This window comes from Dendrobates tinctorius, unplaced genomic scaffold (genome assembly GCF_039654945.1).
Source record: "Dendrobates tinctorius isolate UK_male_01 unplaced genomic scaffold, ASM3965494v1 ptg000111l, whole genome shotgun sequence".
NCBI lineage: Eukaryota > Metazoa > Chordata > Amphibia > Anura > Dendrobatidae > Dendrobates > Dendrobates tinctorius.
Window position 1 is genome coordinate 42,731,339 of NW_027361779.1, and position 20,554 is coordinate 42,751,892.

At 44.3% G+C, this 20,554-nt stretch overlaps 1 protein-coding gene and 1 long non-coding RNA gene across 2 annotated transcripts in view; one reads left to right on the plus strand and one right to left on the minus strand.

The window, feature by feature from the left end:
* Nucleotides 1-20,554, minus strand: part of LOC141100933 (uncharacterized) — a 516,918-nt gene that overhangs the window by 195,456 nt on the left and 300,908 nt on the right. Inside the window, exons 67-68 of the mRNA XM_073589707.1 lie at nucleotides 20,388-20,554; nucleotides 2,028-2,214 (exon numbers count right to left, since the gene is read on the minus strand). Coding sequence (XP_073445808.1) covers nucleotides 2,028-2,214; nucleotides 20,388-20,554 — 354 coding nt within the window. The remainder of the gene's footprint in view (nucleotides 1-2,027; nucleotides 2,215-20,387) is intronic.
* Nucleotides 8,610-15,924, plus strand: LOC141100919 (uncharacterized). The gene is made up of 6 exons (XR_012234814.1): nucleotides 8,610-8,912; nucleotides 10,428-10,506; nucleotides 10,691-11,685; nucleotides 14,027-14,080; nucleotides 15,571-15,649; nucleotides 15,834-15,924. It is a non-coding gene; the product is annotated as an uncharacterized lncRNA (long non-coding RNA).

A 20,554-nucleotide genomic window follows, 5' to 3' on the forward strand; every position in this document is an offset into this window, starting at 1 on the left:
TGATTCCTGCATCTCAAAGCTAAGTTTTTGTGCTCTGCTTTGTACTCTTCAGTTTTGTTTTTGTTTGCCTTGTTTTTTTGGGAGTTCTGCCATCCCCGGCCGGGGTCATTATATGTTGGGGGCTGCCTATTGCTTTGGGGTCTGCTCTGGGGCAGTTTAGTTTTTCCCCTTTCTGTCTTTAGGCTATATAGTTCTCCGGCTGTGATCAAGGGGTCTAGGACACTGTAGGAACCCCCCACGGCTACTGCTAGTTGTTGTGGATAGGTTCAGGGGTCTGCAATCCGATAGCTGCCAACCTCTCTGGTTTTTCTGGACTTAGCTGGTATTTTGTTTTTTCCTCCTTCGGTGACTCATCATAACAGAACTCCTTCAAGACTGTTGGAAGACCATTTCCGGTGACTACCTCTTGAAGCTCATCAAGAGAATGCCAAGAGTGTGCAAAGCAGTAATCAAAGCAAAAGGTGGCTACTAGAGATGAGCGACTTTGCCTTTTTCAGGGTCGAGTCGGGTTTCATGAAACCCGACTTTCTCAAAAGTCGAGTCGAACAAAATCGGCCGACTATCAGGAAAAGTCGAAGGTCCGACTGAAACACGAAACCCAATGCAAGTCAATGGGGAAGCAAAGTCAGTAGGGACTGGAGGACAGTAAACACACCTACATGCCCTGGATCACTTTTTTAAAGTGCGCAAAATCTCTCTCTCTGGATGCTGCACATGTCATCTCATTGCCCACAGTGTACATCCTTGCTCATTGGCTGAAAAAAAGTCACATGCAACCATTCTGTGAAATCCGACTTTGGCGTTTGGGTCGACGACCGCATGGCTGACCTCACGCTATGGTCGGGTTTCGCTCGGCGAAACCCGACTTTGGCAAAAGTCGGCGACTTTTCAATCTGACCGACCTGTTTCACTCAACTCTAGTGGCTACTTTGAAGAACCTAGAATATAAGACATATTTTCAGTTGTTTGACACTTTTTTGTTAATTATATAATTCCACGCGTGTTAATTCATAGTTTTGATGCCTTCAGAGTGAATCTACAATTTAGATAGTCATGAAAATAAAGAAAACTCTTTGAATGAGAAGGTGTTTCCAAACTTTTGGTCTGTACTGCATATATATTATTGATCACTTTTGCTCCACTGTAACTGAGACATCCTTAGCAGTCCCAGTTACAAGGGAAACAGCATAATACAGTGACATAATTCACTGACAGAGCCGATCTTTGTCTGGAAGGATCCGGCTTACTATGCCAGCAGACACCCAGTAATCATGTGATTGCCAGGTCCTGTACATTGAGCTCATTAAGTGTTATGCAGCCAGCAAAATAGAAGAGAGAAGCGGAGATGAATCACTTCTGTCTTCTCCTAGGGCCCCCGGCTATTTCTGGCAGTGAGAAAATATGCTCCTGCTTGATTGCTGTAAATTTACAATAACAAGAGGTTAAAACCTCAAGCTCCAAAAATGTATGGAACTTGGTTGTTGGAGTGTGATCTAATTGTCTCGCATGAAAGAATCGCAGCACAGGTACGGAGAAGATGGACAACTTAATTTCACCATCATCTCCATTGTCTCTGTGAGCATATATCAGACTGCACTCGCACTCGATGACATCTGAGTGAAGTCTAATGTTTTATACGCACCCATAGACTTGTATTGGTAGGTGTGATCCAAATATCGGAGCCACTCGCAGTATGCTGCGATTGTCTTCTCATGCTGGACCGGCATGAGAAAAAATGTCCTGGTCATCACTGTCCCATAGTATAACATTGGGCCAAGTGCTATCCAATAAAACACCACATTGGCCGTGTTATATACCAGTGTAAACGAGCCCCGATTCTGTTTATAGTCCAGTGACGGATGCAATGCATCTATCACCCAAAGGTTCATCAATGGATTTTCATCACACCCACCGATCTGATCGTCATAATGGTAAACAAACAGCATTATCAGGTGAGTCCAGGATACCTCTATTAGTGAATGAATTAGTAATCAGGACGGACTATCATTCGGATATTGTAAACTTACGTTGCAGAGAATCGCGGTTGGCTTTCCTTCCACAGCCGAGATCTCAATAGCTGATTTCAAACTGCTCATTAGGCTGTTTTTTCCAGATATGTCCAATGTATGAAGACGAATGTCGGCAACGTAGAGAGCCAGCTTTACTAGGGTGGACAGGTGGGATCCCACGCAGCCTACTAATAAAGCATTGCCGCTGCAATGACAAGAATATTCATTTAAGCTGAGTGATCAAAAGCGTTTATTTCAACGTAAAGAATATATACACAGAGTGGTTCTATAAAAGTGCTGGGAATCAAAACGCCACTCAGCAGTTAGCTCAAATGTGTGGGTAGCAATAGTTAGCAAGATATACCAAGTAAAAACAATATAAAGCCAATTATAATAATACGAAAATAGGCAGATATGGTGATATTTAATGTAGGCAAAGCATTTCTAGCTGTCACTTGTAAATAGCTATAATCCACATAAAAATGAACAGTTTGGGAAAACTATGTCCGGTACTTGTTCTATTATTATGTTGTAGCATGGTGTATAGGCCTTTGTAATTCACAGGTGTATTCTCTCTCCTGAATTTTTTCAGCAATCCTTTCTTGTTCAGTGTCTTTACAGAGACCGCTTCTTTCTATTGAATTTATCATAGCAGGGCCATGTTCACACTAAGGCACCTGTGGGCAAGTGCCTAAGGCAGCAACTTCTGCTGTAAGATTACTGTTTTCATATCTGGCAGCTGTCTAGGAAACAATGAACATACAATGTGCAGCAAAATGGTCACCTTAAGCTTTAACCCCTTTACTCCCAAGGGTAGTTTGCATGTTAATGCCCGGGCCAATTTTTACAATTCCGACCACTGTCCCTTTATGAGGTAATAACTCTGGAACGCTTCCATGGATCCCGGTGATTCTGACATTTTTTTCTCATGACATATTGTACTTCATGTTAGTGGTAAAATTTCATTCATATAACTTGCGTTTATTTGTGAAAAAAAACGAAAATTTTGAAAATTTCGCAATTTTCCAACTTTGAATTTTTATGCTCTTAAATCACAGAGATATGGCACACAAAAAACTTAATAAGTAACATTTCCCACATGTTTACTTTACATCAGCACAATTTGGAAACCAACAATTTTTTGTTAGGAAGTTATAAGGGTTAAAAGTTGACCAGCGATTTCTAATTTTAACAACACCATTTTATTTTTAGGGACCACATCACATTTGAAGTCACTTTGAGGGGTCTATATGATAGAAAATACCCAAAAGTGACACCATTCTAAAAACTGCACCCCTCAAGGTGCTCAAAACCAGATTCAAGAAGTTTATTAACCCTTCAGGTGCTTCACAGGAATTTTTTGAATGTTTAAAAAAAATATGAGCATTTAACTTTTTTTCACGAAAAAAATTACTTCAGGTTCAATTTTTTTTTATTGTACCAAGGGTAACAGGAGAAATTAGACTGGAAAAGTTATTGTGCATTTTGTCCTGAGTATGCCAATACCTGATATGTGGGGGGAACCACTGTTTGGGCACATGGCAGAGCTCGGAAGGGAAGGAGCGCCGCTTGACTTTTTCGCTGCAAAATTGGCTGGAATTCAGATCGGATGCCATGTCACGTTTGGAGAGCTCCTGATGTGCCTAAACAGTGGAAACCCCCACAATTGACCCCATTTTGGAAACTAGACCCTCCAAGGAACTTATCTAGATATGTAGTGAGCACTTTGAACCCCCAAGGGCTTCACAGAAGTTTATAACGTTCAGCTGTACAATTAAAAAATCATATTATTTACCCAAAAATTATCTTTTCACCCCCAATTTTTATTTTCACAAGGGTAACAGGACCCCAAGTGTTATTGTACAATTTGTCCTGAGTACGCTGATACCCCATATGTGGGGGTAAACCACTATTTGGGCGCATGGCAGAGCTCGGAAGGGAAGCAACGCCATTTGACTTTTTTGGCTGGAATTGAGATCGGACGCCATGTCGCATTTAGAAAGCCCCTGATGTACCAAAACAGTGGAACTCTCAATTCTAACTCCAATCTTAACCCCAACACACCCCTAACCCTAGCCCTAACCTTAGCCCTAGCCCTAATGGGAAAATAGGTATTAGACCTACCAGTAATGATGTTTCCAGGAGTCCATCCTGACAGCACCATGGAGGACGTCCCCCTCCTCCTTACAGGGACAGGAAAAGCACACGAGAGGTTAAAAGGTCATGTCCCACCCCCTCTCCCTCAGTGATTTAACAAGTACCACAACGTGGATGATGCAAGTTACACTTTAATGAAACAATCATATTACAGCATATGACAAGAAATAATCATAAGATAACATAAATAGGGAGGAAACTACCCGTGCTGTCAGGATGGACTCCTGGAAACATCATTACCGGTAGGTCTAATACCTATTTTCCAGGACGTCCACCTGACTGCACCATGGAGAGTACCAAAGCACCTCCTCAGGGTGGGATTACCGCCTGGAGAACTTTCTTCCCAAATGCAGACTGTTGACCAGATAACACATCAAGCTTATAGTGCTTACAGAATGTATTAAGATTGGCCCAGGTTGCTGCTCTACAGATTTGATCGAGCGAGGCCCCCGCCCATTCGACCCATGAGGCCGATACTGCCCTCGCAGAGTGGGCCTTTACGGAATTTGGCGGACTGGCGCCTTCGGCTTGGTAGGCGTCAGAGATTACTGAGGTAATCCATCGTGCAATGGACGCCTTAGAGGCTTGTTTCCCCTTATTTTTACCCCCGAAAAGGATGAACAGATTTGGGTCAATGCGCCAACTATTGGTGGCCTTAAGATAGTCTAGGACTGCGCGCCTCACATCCAGTGAGTGAAGACGCTCTTCCTTTTTATTACGGGGATTATCGCAGAAAGATGGTAACACTATCTCCTGGTTTAGATTTTTGAAGAGGCTACCTTTGGGATAAATGCCGGGTCCAATCTTAAGATTATACAGTCGTCTCTTATCTGGAGATATGGGTCCTTAGTGGACAGGGCCTGGATCTCCCCTATTCTTTTGGCCGTAGTAATGGCTACCAGGAAGGCCGTCTTACGAGTAAGAGAAGAGATTGTTTTTTTCTCGCTGGGGGCGTAGGGGTCTGTACAGAGAAACCTGAGTACCAGGCCCAGGTCCCAAGGCGGGGTGAGCTGCCTAATCGTGGGGCGCAGGCGCTGCGTGGCTCTTATGAATCTTATTACCCAGGGATGGGAAGCTAACTGGTAATCGAAGAAGGCACTCAAGGCCGAAATCTGGACTTTTAGAGTGCTGGGCTTAAGGCCTTTATTAAACCCTGACTGCAAAACGTTTAGTATGCTAGGGAGGTCAGGGGTGCCTGCCACGAGATCGGACCTGCCACCCTCCAGACAGAATCTTTTCCATATCTTTCGATAGATTGCGGATGTCACCGGCTTCCTACTGGCCTGTAGGGTGGATATGACCTGATCCGACAACCCCTTTGCCTTCAGGATGTCCATCTCAGGATCCAAGCCGATAGGTGGAGTCTTGCTGGGTTCGGGTGGTGGATCGGGCCCTAGTGAATGATGTCCTTCCACAGGGGTAGTTCGACTAGATTTCCTACTGCCATGGCTCCTAGCAGGGAAAATCAGCTTCTCCTCGGCCAGTATGGGACGATCAACATCACTCTTGCGTGGTCTTCGCGTATCTTCCTGAGCACTGCCGGTATGAGAGCCAGTGGTGGGAACGCATAAGAGAGGGGTTCTCCCCAAGTCTGGCTCAGGGCTTCTATGGCCTCCGGATGGTCCGCCGGATTCAAGGAGTAGAATCTGGGAACCTTTGCGTTCTTTCGGCGTGCGAATAGATCTATACTGGGGGTCCCCCAACGCTGACAGAGATGGTTGAAGATTTCCCCGTTCAGTTCCCACTCTGTCGGGTGGATCTGTTGTCTTCTCAAGTAGTCTGCTACTTCGTTCTGGGAACCTTCTAAGTGCACTGCGGTTACTGATCGGACTGTTCGTTCTGCCTAAGCGAATATTCTTCCCGCCAGGGCCTGCAGTGGTTGATGTCTGGGCCCTCCCTGGTGCTTCAGGAATGCCACTGCCGTTAGATTGTCGGATAAAATGCGAACGTGACGCTTCCTTAGAACCGCCTGGTTTCGACGCAGCGCTTCCCAGACCGCGTAGAGCTCTCTGAAATTGGAGGATCTGGTCCTGATGTCTACTGGCCATCTTCCCTGGAAAATCTTCCCTTCTATGTGGGCTCCCCATCCCCACGTACTGGCCTCTGTGGTGACTATCACGTATGGAGAGGTTATCCATAGTACGCCCACCTGAAGGTTTCTGGGCTGTGTCCACCACCGTAAGGCCTCTTTCACCCGTTCTGGCAGCCATAGGGGTTTGTCGAGTGACGTCTGCCTTCTGTCCCACTTTGCGAGGATCTCCCTCTGTAATGATCTCGAGTGGAACTGCGCCCATCGGACCCATGGGATGCAGGCCATCATGAGGCCCAAAACTTCCATTGCCTCTCTTACGGAGCCTTGCCTCTCCAACAGGTCTCCGACCCTGGCATGAATAGTTTTCTGCTTCCTCTCGGGTAGCCGGGATATTCTGCTGGCCGAGTCTAGAAGGACTCCGAGGAATACTTTCTTTGTCTCTGGCCTGAGGTCCGACTTCGTCCAATTGATCACCCAGCCAAGGGACTCCATTACGGTCGTTGCTCTGTTTCTGTCTCGAATGAGCGCTTTTTCTGACCTTGCCACCAGTAGGAAGTCGTCTAGCTATGGAATGATCACAATACCTTGATCCCTCAGGTAGGCTACCATCTCCACCACCAGCTTTGTAAAGATTATGGGAGCTGAAGCTAACCCAAATGGAAGGCACTGAAACTGGAAGTGGCAGGTCCGGGCTGGTAAACTGACCGCAAACCTTAGTAGCCTCTGGGATGAGGGATGGATAGGGACCTAATAGTATGCCTTCTTTAGGTCTAGGGTGCACATAACTGCGTCCCTGTCTATTAGGAGTATTGCGGATCGGATTGATTCCATCCGGAATCTCTTGTACCTGACCCAGGCATTTAGTGGTTTCAGGTTTATGATGGTACGGGCCTTGCCGGATGGTTTTGCGATCGAGAACAGGGAAGAGTAATGCCCTCTTCCTCTTTCCATCGGGGGAACTGGTACTATAACTTTTGAGTTGACCATGTCCCGTCCACATTGCGGAGTCCGCCAGGACAACGGTGGGGGCAACATATCTGTCGGGGGGAGGAGAGTAGAGCTCTATACTGTAGCCCTCCGCGATGGTTCTGAGGACCCACTGATTGTGGGTGATTTGGAACCAGTTTGCTGCGAAGTGGCGCAGTCTCCCCCCAATACCTATGGCGTCATTGCCTCCTAGATCTGGATGTTGATGTAAACAGGGAACCCTTGTACCTCCCACCTTGGCTGTAGGAGCTCCTATAGGAGCCTCTATTGGACCTAGCCTGACCCCTGAAGTCCGTCTGTCTCCTAGAGAAGGAGCCTCTCCGAAAGGACTGGGGCCGCTTGGGTTTTTCCTCTGGGAACCCTTTATTTTTATCGGACACTTGCTCTAGAATGTTATCTAGGGCTGGACCAAATACCCTCAGGCCCGAGAAGGGGATAGCACATAGCTTTGTTTTAGAGGCGTTATCTCCCGACCAGGATCTAAGCCAGACTGCTCTTCGGGCTGCATTAGAGAGGGAGCTGTTTCTGGCTGCAAACCTCACTGACTCCGCCGACGTATCCGATAGGAACGCCGTGGCCGATTTCATAAGGGGAAGTGATGCTAGGATCTCTGATCTAGGGGTCTTGTTGGTTAGGTGCTCCTCCAACTGCCCCATCCACAAAAACATAGATCTGGCCACTGAGGTGGCTGCTATGTTGGCCCTAATAAGAGCCGCTGACGTCTCCCATGTTCTTTTTAACAAGACGTCCGCCTTCCTATCCATCGGGTCTCGGAGACTTGACGAGTCCTCCAATGGGATGGCCATCTTCTTGGTAACCTTGGCTACTGGAACGTCTATTTTAGGGACTTCGTCCCATGCCCGTGTTTCCTCGGGATCAAAAGGCAGTCTATTCTCAAAGTCTCGGGAGAGTATCAACCGACGTTCTGCCTCTTTCCACTCCTCCTGGACCATCGTCTTGATGTGCTCGCTTATGGGGAACATGACCTGTCTCCGAGCAACAGTCCTCCAAACATTAAGTCCTGTCTGGACTGCGGTTTAGGGATTTCTTCCATTTGCATAGTATTTCTGACTGCTTGGACCAATTCGTCCATGTCCTCCAGTCTGAACAGGTACTTCCTGCCCTGGTCCTGTCTATCCCCTGGGATCTCGCCTTCTTTCTCCTGATCTGAATCACGGAAGTCGGACTCCTCGCTAGGGCTTGCTTCCGAAACTGGATCTGCTTCCCACCTTGGGCGCTTGCGGCTCGGCCCTGGGTTGGGGGACTGACGTCGTGCGAGGATGGATCTAGAGGCCTGGACTTCCTCCCTTATCAATGATCTCATCTCGGAAAGGAGGGATGGTTGTTCCTCGCCTATGACCCTAGAGGTACAGGGCCCGCATAGGGTCTTGTTATAGGTGTCTGGCAGCTTTACCCTACGGGAAAACATGGCTCCCACTTCCTGCCCATTTCAAGGAAGCCCGACACAACGTATCACAACTACGGTTCCAAATTATTGAAAAAGTCCCTAGACCCAAAAGAGGTGGGAACCATGTTCGCCTTTTAAAGCAACGGGAGACATTCTGGATCTACACACTAGACACCTTACATCCGAGGGGTCTCAATCGAGAAATCGATTGGCTAATCTAATAATTTTTATAAAAATTCCTTTTTTTCTCTTCCTCTTTCCCTAGACCCATTGATTGGTTGCCTTCTTGATTCTCCCCTTTTTACATCTAACCCAAGCGGTAAGATAATGAAACATAATGTGTTTTTGTTTTTTGTTTTTGTTTGTTTTTTCTTTTTCTTTTTCAAGTTTGCAAAAAAGTTTTCCACAACCCCCCCCCCCTTTTTTTTCCCTTCCTCTGTTTGAAGGCATTTTGCCGTACAATTTATTTTCACCTTTTCTTTACAAATTTGGTCTTTTTATTTACTTTTCAAAAAAAATTTTTTTCCCCTTATATTTTGTTCCTTGCAGGCTTTTTTTCCCCCCCCTTTTTTTTTCCTTTTTTTCTTCTTTTCTTTTTTTCTTTTTTTTCCCCCCTTGTTCCTTTTTCTCTTTATTTTTTATTTTCTTATTTTTTATTTTTTATTTTTTACTTTTTATTTTTTATTTTTTGTTTATTTTTATTTTTTATTTTCTACTATTCTCATTTTATATCTTTATTTTTCCCTTTATTATTTTTCCTTCTTTATTTTTCCTTTTTTCTAATCTTCATAATTCATTTGATTTGTGTTCATAACCTTCTCCATTCTCTCCCCTAGGTCTGACATCACTCTTTTCATTTCTTTTATTTTTTATGTTTGTTTAAGTTTGGACTCCTACGCAATTCAAATGCTGTATATTTACATGTATGATTTGCAATAATACTGTTCGTTTATATTTGTTTCCATATGTTAATTGCCCAGTCTCTTTATATATAGCACACTGTACCTCCCCCCCTGATGCGTGTGTCCCACTCAGAGCTACAGCAGTCTCTGCATGGCCTCATTAGGTTTTCTTTGATTGTGCTCTACTGCGCATGTGTGAACAGCCAGCGCCATCTTTTTGGTGGGGATCAATGTGAGACACTACGGCCGTGCTCCAATGCACACGCCCCGGCGTCTGATGTCACTTCCGGTCACATGACCGGACCAGACAGGATAAAAAGCACAGCCTGTGATCCAGCGCTCACTCACTGCTCTGGCACCATTGTGTAGACTTCACACTCCACTGAGCCACCAATAATAGTAAGTACTGTCCCATTGGGACCACTGCTGTACCACCAACCTTACCATGGTCCCTACCCAGGACCACCGCTGCATCACCAACTTTTGTATGGTCCCAATCCAGGACCACCAATCCTGCCACATCTCTAATGTACCCCCTTTTTCTTTGTTTAGCAGTGGCATATTTACCAGTCCACCACCTCTTCAAGGAACAGGATTTAGTGGCAACTTTGGTATATTTCTTTGTTTTCCCTAAATAGAATACAGCTTTTGTCTGGACAGCTAGATACCTGGGCATATTTTTACAGTCCCTCACTGTCTTTATTGTATACAACTAGCTACGCCACTTATGCTGGTTAATCTGTTTTATCCATCTGTCCTCCAGACACCCAGTTCAGTACTTGATCTATCTTCATTCTTTACTCTTTATTTTTTATTTTTTATTTTTTTCATTCTTATTCCTATTTTTTATTTTTCATTTTTTATTTTTATTTTTGTCGTTTTTTCTTTATTTATGTCACCCTAACGATATGTTCATCTATCCCTACTTACAGAATATGCTATCAACTCATTTATGCCTAGCAGTGACACTATCGATTTGGTGAAAACAGACCCTACATTCAATTGAAAAGGGTATGACCACGCTCCTTCATGTTTCTTATCTACCACGTTATCTCTCAGTTTCACGTGTTTGATGTCTCCACATCTTTCTAAATAATTCTAGTGCTTATATTCCATGCTCTCTGGATACTATGTGTATATATTTTGTATAAAGTTTACAATTTTTTGATATTTTTATGTATGTATTTTATTACAGCGACTTTGTGATAAAGGCCGATGTGGCCGAAACGTCGTTTGATGTCGCTTCCTCACTGTCAAGCAATAAATTTACTTCACATTAAGTACAATCAGCGTGTGCAGTGACTATACATTGTTTATGCGATTCTGGGACTATCCATTCCTTCTCACTGGCACCGCGAACTCGAACCCTCTGGCCGAGTGCTAACCATCTGTATTACCTAGTATCAGTTTTCTTTGGTTATTAGCACCGACCCAGTATCCATGACGTCTGAAACATTTATGTACGACGATGCACTAGGATCAACAATTTTATCTAAAATCAGATCTGGCTCAGATTTTCTTCACGTTCTCAGTAGGGACATCAAGACGAGAGACTGGGAGAAAGAAAAGAAAAGACTCATAGCTTATGATCTACACTGCGCCACGTTGGGCGAATACCATCGACAAGGGAAGATACCCCGCGGGCTTCGTAGCCACTTGAGACCTACTCTTTTCTCTGACAACGCTAAGTACTGTGCCACTTTTCAGAGAATTCAGAATAAATGCTCATTCGATATAATTCTATTAACAATCGAATACCTTCAAGAAGCCATAACTGATACCGAAGCAAAAATCTCTACTATAGAGACCCAATTAACTTCAACTTTGAGTAATACTGAGTTTAGTACTCTCAAAAATAAAGTTGATACTGTTTTATTAACACATCGAAAAACTCTAGAAGAACGGAAGAGGTCTAAATTTCAACGTGACACAGAAGACTACCTGAATAACAGAGTGTACAGATGGGAAGATCCAGCACCAAGACACTACCGTTCCAGACCCCGCCGCCACCAAGGGGGATACACAGCCTCCGGGGGATCCTCTCCAGTTGGCGGTTCTTCACCAGGATCCGGGAGCGACACTGGCAGCACCTCTCTTTCCAGAGTTCCTTTTTTAGGTCAAAACGCACGCCAACAAGGCGGTCGAGGAGGAGGGGAACAAAATCGCCAGATGACTCTTCGGTCGCAACAGGTAGGAGTCCAAACTTAATTGTAAATATCTCTGATTACTCCCTTTCTCCTTTAGAATTTAAAGTGCTAAACCTAGGACTCTCATTCTGTCCAACACCAAGATGGGATGCTTTCCAATTAGAGAAAGACCTACAACAATTTTACCGCAACATTAGATTAAAGGTACATTTTGACGATTCTTCAACAAGGGTAGCCAACAGCATAGCTCCAGATTCCAATCGGGTCATTAGCCCCTCGATTACAATTGACACCTTAGGACTACACAACCCAAGTAGCTTTATGCCTCCCAAAACCAATCATGCAGTTGAGACTTTTATAGACCTTCTTGACAGGGATATTAAACAGACCATCCATGACCAACGATTGGGCCTACTTCCCGTCCGCCATAATTTATCACCTGTTGAAAAACAAGCTATCTCATCCTTGAGGGACAATCCAAACATCATTATAAAACCGGCAGACAAAGGAGGAGCAATCGTTGTCATGAACAAGAATCAATACGTGACCGAAATTCAGAGACAACTCTCGGATACCAACACATACAGGAAAGTTCATACTGACCCGACATTCCAAATACGTAGGAAAATAGACCAAATTCTTGACAAACATATGCAGCTTAAGACCATAGATGCAAAGACTAGAACATTTCTGACAAACCAACATCCCATAACCCCGGTACTCTACACCCTCCGCAAAATCCACAAAAACCTACACAACCCTCCTGGACGTCCAATAGTAGCTTCCACGGACTCCATCCTCAATCCTTTATCCATTTTTCTAGAGAAAATATTAACTCCATTTACTCACACCACTAAATCTTTTATTTTGGACACAGGCGATTTCCTGAATAAGATTCGTTCCATTAATTCCGTTTCACCCAGCAGCATTCTCTGCACCTTTGATGTCAACAGTCTATACACATCAATAACACATGATAAAGGTATAGAGGCAGTCAGACTAACTCTCATGGAAGCTAATACTGCACCGGACACACAGGCTTTGTGTTTGGACCTTCTAAATAAAGTCTTACCGGAAAACTTCTTCCGATTCCAGGATGATTTTTTCATCCAGACATGCGGCACCGCGATGGGCTCTAATGTATCCCCCGCGTACGCAAATCTTTACATGGATAAGTTTGAACGAGACTACATTTACGCCAATCCACTTTTCCAGGAATTTGCCACAGTGTGGCTTCGCTACATTGATGATATTTTTTGCATATGGGGTGGGGACTCAACTAGCCTTTCTAAATTCTATGATACCATCAACAATGCCAGGCATGAGCTGAAATTTACAATGTCCCACAACCTGGAATCAATCAGTTTTTTGGATACTAGGGTCAAAAAAGATGCACAAGGAACACTGTCATCCGATCTTTACACTAAACCCACCGATTGCAATAATCTCCTTCTGTATGACAGTTGTCATCCAAGGTCCACCCGTAATAGTCTCCCACGATCACAGTTTAAAAGGATTACCAGGATTGTATCAGATCCTTGGACTAGAGACCTCAGATTACAAGAAATGTCTGATAGATTTGAATCTAGGCATTATCCATCTACACTTCTGGCTTCTGAGATGACTAAAGCACGGATTGACCCCGACACCACCAGAACCACAACAATCAAACCACCCAGACTCCCATTCGTCCATGGTCACCACCCGTCCATGCAAAGAATACATAATCTCATCCACAAACATTGGCCTCTATTGACCAGATCCTATCCTAGGATTAACCTCTTTAAATCCCCACCATTGATGTGCCTGAGGAGACCTCAAAATCTTAAGGACAAGCTTGTCTGGGCTGTCCTGGGTACCTCCAGTCACATCAATACACATACTCTAACAGGACAAAAGAGAACTGGTACATTCCCTTGCCTAAACTGCATGAGCTGTTCCAATATCATCAAAGGCAGTGAGATAGTCCACCCACGTTCTGGCAAATCCTATCCAATTAGGGATTACTTCACTTGTGAAACTAACTTCGTCGTTTACATCATCAAATGTCCATGTGGTTTATTGTACGTGGGTGAAACCACCCAGGCAATCAGGGACAGAATATCCAGTCACAAGTCTACGATTAGATGCGGGAAAACATGGCTCCCACTTCCTGCCCATTTCAAGGAAGCCCGACACAACGTATCACAACTACGATACCAAATTATTGAAAAAGTCCCTAGACCCAAAAGAGGTGGGAACCATGTTCGCCTTTTAAAGCAACGGGAGACATTCTGGATCTACACACTAGACACCTTACATCCGAGGGGTCTCAATCGAGAAATCGATTGGCTAATCTAATAATTTTTATAAAAATTCCTTTTTTTCTCTTCCTCTTTCCCTAGACCCATTGATTGGTTGCCTTCTTGATTCTCCCCTTTTTACATCTAACCCAAGCGGTAAGATAATGAAACATAATGTGTTTTTGTTTTTTGTTTTTTCGTTTTTGTTTGTTTTTTCTTTTTTTTTTTCAAGTTTGCAAAAAAGTTTTCCACAACCCCCCCTCCCCCCTTTTTTTTCCCCTTCCTCTGTTTGAAGGCATTTTGCCGTAAAATTTATTTTCACCTTTTCTTTACAAATTTGGTCTTTTTATTTACTTTTCAAAAAAAATTTTTTCCCCTTATATTTTGTTCCTTGCAGGCTTTTTTTTCCCCCCCTTTTTTTCCCTTTTTTTCTTCTTTTCTTTTTTTTCCCCCCTTGTTCCTTTTTCTCTTTATTTTTTTACTTTTTATTTTTTATTTTTTGTTTATTTTTATTTTTTTTTTTCTACTATTCTCATTTTATATCTTTATTTTTCCCTTTATTATTTTTCCTTCTTTATTTTTCCTTTTTTCTAATCTTCATAATTAATTTGATTTGAGTTCATAACCTTCTCCATTCTCTCCCCTAGGTCTGACATCACTCTTTTCATTTCTTTTATTTTTTATGTTTGTTTAAGTTTGGACTCCTAAGCAATTCAAATGCTGTATATTTACATGTATGATTTGCAATAATACTGTTCGTTGATATTTGTTTCCATATGTTAATTGCCCAGTCTCTTTATATATAGCACACTGCACCTCCCCCCCCTGATGCGTGTGTCCCACTCAGAGCTACAGCAGTCTCTGCATGGCCTCATTAGGTTTTCTTTGATTGCGCTCTACTGCGCATGTGTGAACAGCCAGCGCCATCTTTTTGGTGGGGATCAATGTGAGACACTACGGCCGAGCTCCAATGCACACGCCCCGGCGTCTGATGTCACTTCCGGTCACATGACCGGACCAGACAGGATAAAAAGCACAGCCTGTGATCCAGCGCTCACTCACTGCTCTGGCACCATTGTGCAGACTTCACACTCCACTGAGCCACCAATAATAGTAAGTACTGTCCCATTGGGACCACTGCTGTACCACCAACCTTACCATGGTCCCTACCCAGGACCACCGCTGCATCACCAACTTTTGTATGGTCCCAATCCAGGACCACCAATCCTGCCACATCTCTAATGTACCCCCTTTTTCTTTGTTTAGCAGTGGCATATTTACCAGTCCACCACCTCTTCAAGGAACAGGATTTAGTGGCAACTTTGGTATATTTCTTTGTTTTCCCTAAATAGAATACAGCTTTTGTCTGGACAGCTAGATACCTGGGCATATTTTTACAGTCCCTCACTGTCTTTTTTGTATACAACTAGCTACGCCACTTATGCTGGTTAATCTGTTTTATCCATCTGTCCTCCAGACACCCAGTTCAGTACTTGATCTATCTTCATTCTTTACTCTTTATTTTTTATTTTTTATTTTTTTCATTCTTATTCCTATTTTTTATTTTTCATTTTTTATTTTTATTTTTGTCGTTTTTTCTTTATTTATGTCACCCTAACGATATGTTCATCTATCCCTACTTACAGAATATGCTATCAACTCATTTATGCCTAGCAGTGACACTATCGATTTGGTGAAAACAGACCCTACATTCAATTGAAAAGGGTATGACCACGCTCCTTCATGTTTCTTATCTACCACGTTATCTCTCAGTTTCACGTGTTTGATGTCTCCACATCTTTCTAAATAATTCTAGTGCTTATATTCCATGCTCTCTGGATACTATGTGTATATATTTTGTATAAAGTTTACAATTTTTTGATATTTTTATGTATGTATTTTATTACAGCGACTTTGTGATAAAGGCCGATGTGGCCGAAACGTCGTTTGATGTCGCTTCCTCACTGTCAAGCAATAAATTTACTTCACATTAAGTACAATGAGCGTGTGCAGTGACTATACATTGTTTATGCGATTCTGGGACTATCCGTTCCTTCTCACTGGCACCGCGAACTCGAACCCTCTGGCCGAGTGCTAACCATCTGTATTACCTAGCTTTACCCTACATACGGGGCATCGGACCGACTTGGAGGTGGCTTTAGCCGGGTCCTTCGCCCCAGAGGGGGATTCTGCTGGGGTTCCCTTATCCTAATAATACAAGATGGGGTAACCGTCTCAGTCCCTGGCTACGGAAATGGGTGTGGGGAGGGTGGTCTGTGCCAGGCGCACTTACCCATCCACCTGCCGGAGCGTTTCCTTCCATCCTGCGCGATCTGTGCTTCCAGAGCGATATGGGCCTCTGGAGCGCGCGCTGGAATTCAAACCCGGCGTGCGACGTCACCGGACCTGACGCGGAACTCTTGCGATAGGCCTCTTCCTCCACTTCCTGCCCGGGCTGCGCCTGCGCCCGACCGCGCTGATCTGACGCCGGTGCCTGCTCGGCCAGCCGCCTACGGGGAGTCGACCTTCTCCTGCTATGGCGGTGTATCCTGGAGCCGAGAGCCTCCCATAGGGAGGAACGGCTCCCTCCAGGAGCGTCGTCCTGCTCCTGGCCTTTGGAGCAGAGGAACTCCCCCTCGGGGAGTTTCGGCCCCGGGACCTTTTGACAGGGGAAGGATTGGACTGGCCGCACGATCCCCTGAGCCCCTCCGGTAAGTTCACAGCTCTCGTGTGTCCCTCCGTGCAGGGACAGGAAAAACACTGAGGGAGAGGGGGTGGGACATGACCTTTTAACCTCTTGTGTGCTTTTCCTGTCCCTGTATGGAGGAGGGGGACGTCCTCCATGGTGCTGTCAGGTGGACGTCCTGGAAAATGGAAATAAATACATTATTTTTATTTTATTATTTTTCCCTAACTAAGGGGGGTGATAACGGGGGGTTTGCTTTACTATTTATAGTGGGTTTTTATGATTGGCAGCTGTCGCACGCTAAAAGACGCTTTAGTGTAAAAATAGTTTATGCATCACCACATTTTGAGAGCTATAATTTTTCCATATTTTGACCCACCGAGTCATGTGAGGTCTTATTTTTTGTGGGACAAGTTGACGTTTCTATTGATATAATTTTCAGGCATGTGACATTTTTTGATCGCTATTTATTCCGATTTGGGGGACACAGAATGAACAAAAACCAGCATTTCATGAATTTCTTTTGGGGGGTGCGTTTACACCGTTCCGTGTGTGGTAAAATTGATAAGGCGGTTTTATTCTTCGGGTCAGTACGGTTACAGCAATACCTCATTTATGTCTTTTTTTTTTTATGTTTTGTCGCTTTTATGCAATGAAAACAATTTTATATAAAAAATAATTATTTTTGCATCGCTTTATTGTGCGAGCTATAACTTTTTTTATTTTTTCGCTGATGATGCTGTGTCATGGCTCGTTTTTTGCAGGACAAATGACGTTTTCAGCGGTACCATAGTTATTATTTATATCCGTCTTTTTGATCGCGCGTTATTGCACTTTTTGTTCGGCGGTATGATGATAAAGCATTATTTTTTGCTTCGTTTTTTATTTTTTAAGGGGTTCAATAAAGGGACCCCTTAAAAAATAAAGTCCCTTAAAAAGGGACTAGTGGGACAGTTTTATAGCGCAGGTCATTACAGATGCGGCGATACCAAATATGTGACCTTTTAATGTTCGTTTTTTTTAGTTTCAAAAAATGAATTTATTAGGTAATTTTTTTTTTTTATTTATTTAGCGATTTTTTTTTTTTTTTTTTTTTTTTTTTTTTTTATAAATTATTTTTACACTTTTTTTTTTTTTAACTTTATTACAATGTCCCAGGGGGGACATCACTGTCATGTGACAGATCGCTGATCTGACACATCACAGATCGCTGTGACAGATCAGCGATCTGACACAGACTCTGCATAGGCTTCCTCATGCTTGCGCTCTGCAGGCAGTGAGGAAGACTGCTCCCTGCAGGCCCCCGAAGGTCCCCACCACCATATTGGATCCGGGGACCTGCAGGGAAGGAGGCCCCCAGAACAGCGCAGCACATCGCGCTGCTCCGGGGGTCTCAGGGAAGCACGGAGGGAGCCCCCTCCCTGCGTGCTTCTCCCCTATGCCCCCGGTACACTGCGTTCATGTTTGATCGCGGTGTGCCAGGGTTTAACGTGCCGGGGGCGGTCCGTGACCACCCCTGACACATAGTGCTGGTTGTCAGCTGTGATAAGAAGCTGATACCCGTCCGCGATCAGCTCCCCACAGGGGGCGCCCCTAATCGCTATGACGTACTATTCCGTCCTGGGGACTTAGGTCCCAGGTCACATGGACGGAATAGTATGTCTAATGTAGGAAAGGGGTTAAGGATATCAATCTGTCTAGTTAGGAAACATAAGCAATTGTGGATTAATTTCTCCTGCGTTAGAGCAGATTTAACTGGTAAAAGACGCACAGGAGAGGCGACGGGTCTCTCCATACCATTCCTGACTGATTCTTCTCTAGTTATGCATATTGCTAATGTTCTTGTCACTACTGGTAGAGTAATGCAGGTGATCTGAATGCAACCGTGGAGACAACAGGCGGGATCAACAAACTACTTCTACTTTATTCACTTAACAGGGTTAAACGCGGGAAAGATCATTATCACAGTATCATTTACAGGCAATTACATGCATAGGTTAGTACATTACAAGAGATAAATCCTCAAGATCAGTTCAGGGTCTACAGTCCAACCTTGGTCTAACTGGGAAGGGGGCAAACATTGTATTTGGTCTGAACAGTCTTTGGGGCACCCTTGCTGCTTTCCGGGCCCTGACAAACTCTAATAACGCATTCTGGGTTGCTTTAGCATCAGCCAGGCCCTGTCTCATCTGCAGCCTCCCCCCTGCCCACACCTGGTACCTGTGCTGAAAACAACAGCTCTGCTAACTCGCGTCCTCAATCACCAGCCTAGGTGAGAGTCTCTGGTTGCATATTGTCTTTGGTGCTTGACCGCCAACAGATCTCCTTGATCTGGTAAAGTGGGGGGGCTGGTCCTTCACTCTTGACTGGCTTCGTCTGGGTTCCGGGTCTTGACCGGTATTGCTCTGGTTTTCGGTACTTGACCAGCATAGTCTAGATCCCAGGCCTTGATTGCAGTCATCCAAATCTCCCACCTGTCTCACTCTCCAAGTAACTCGGCCGCAGCGTCCCTCAGGCCTGGTTTGGATCTGGTCAGGGCCTTCTATTGGAGCAGGACACAGATCTTCCTCACAACTAAGGCCTTCTTCGGCATCTGACCACTCCCCGACTCTGCAAGCCCACCTTGCAGGCATACAACCTGCCCTGGTGCAGGTTGTGGCGCCAACTACTCCTCTCAGCCTGGCCAGGCCTTTTATATTCAGGAAATCCTTCCTATGTATCACCTGTTCAGGTTCAGCAGACAAAATCAGTCCCCCTGCAAATCTCCCAGCACAATTTGGTTCCTGCTAACACAATTCTTTACAAGGCGGTGTTCACTTACAATTACTCAGTATGTCTTGTCCATCTCTCTACAGTAGCAGGAGGTAGTACTGTATATTGACTATGCAGGTTCACAGGCATCTCTGGGATAGCAGATCTATACATACTGTTGTAAGACTGTTTGCTGTGTCTCCAGCATAGTCTCAATACCATAGATCAGATACCAGGACCCAAGGAAAGACAGGGCATGAAGGGTGGAGAAGGACATGAAGCCAGCAGCAGGGTATCTGCTCCTTTATGTGAACAGAAACCGGAGGAATTCTGTCAGTGCTCCTCAAAATGATATCCAGCAGGCTACTGGTGTGCATGTGTGTGACCAAACTGAAGGAAACGGACTCCATGAGGATGTCTAGAGGGCCCAATGTCCTATAGTGGGTTATGGGCTCACATCCCAGCACTGTGCAGCTCAATTGGCATTCACCAGAGAACACCAGAATTGACAGGTGCATCTTTGGCTGTCTAAACTCTTCATCGATGAGAGAAGGTTTCCACTGAGCCTGTGTGACAGATGTGAGGGTCTGGAGATGCCGTGTAGAGCATGATTGATTTGGCATTGGCGTTTCAATTTATCACATGTACAGTGCAATAAATCTGCAACACAGACACCTTAGGCCTTGATAAAATTCTATTACTAACTAAACATGCAAAAATGAAGGCTATACTCCCGAAATTGAAAATTAGAACAATGTAATAGCCAAAGTGACGGGCTATTCAATTAACTAACACAGGAAAGGTCACAAATTATCGTTAAAGGGGTTGTTGTGTTTTAACAAAGTTGAGCTCAATTATATGCTAAAAACAAACTGAGCTTTCCTTATCCTTTCAGGATCCAGGACTGTGTCTCAGGCACTTTTTTACATATGACTAAGCCTATGGTGAAAAGATTGTTGAAAGGGGACAACCCCTTTAACTCTGTACACAGAATAGACCCTCACAAATCATTATAGCATTACTCACCCATTCTCACCACTCAAGACTCTGTGAATGCGGATCACTTGAATTACGACATTCTCTGATAATTCTATATGCAGCTTTTGATGTCCAAGTTCCTCATTATAATGCTGGACAATGGTCCCCAAGAAGCTTTGTACCTCATCAAGTTTTTCACGAGATTGCAGCAAGAC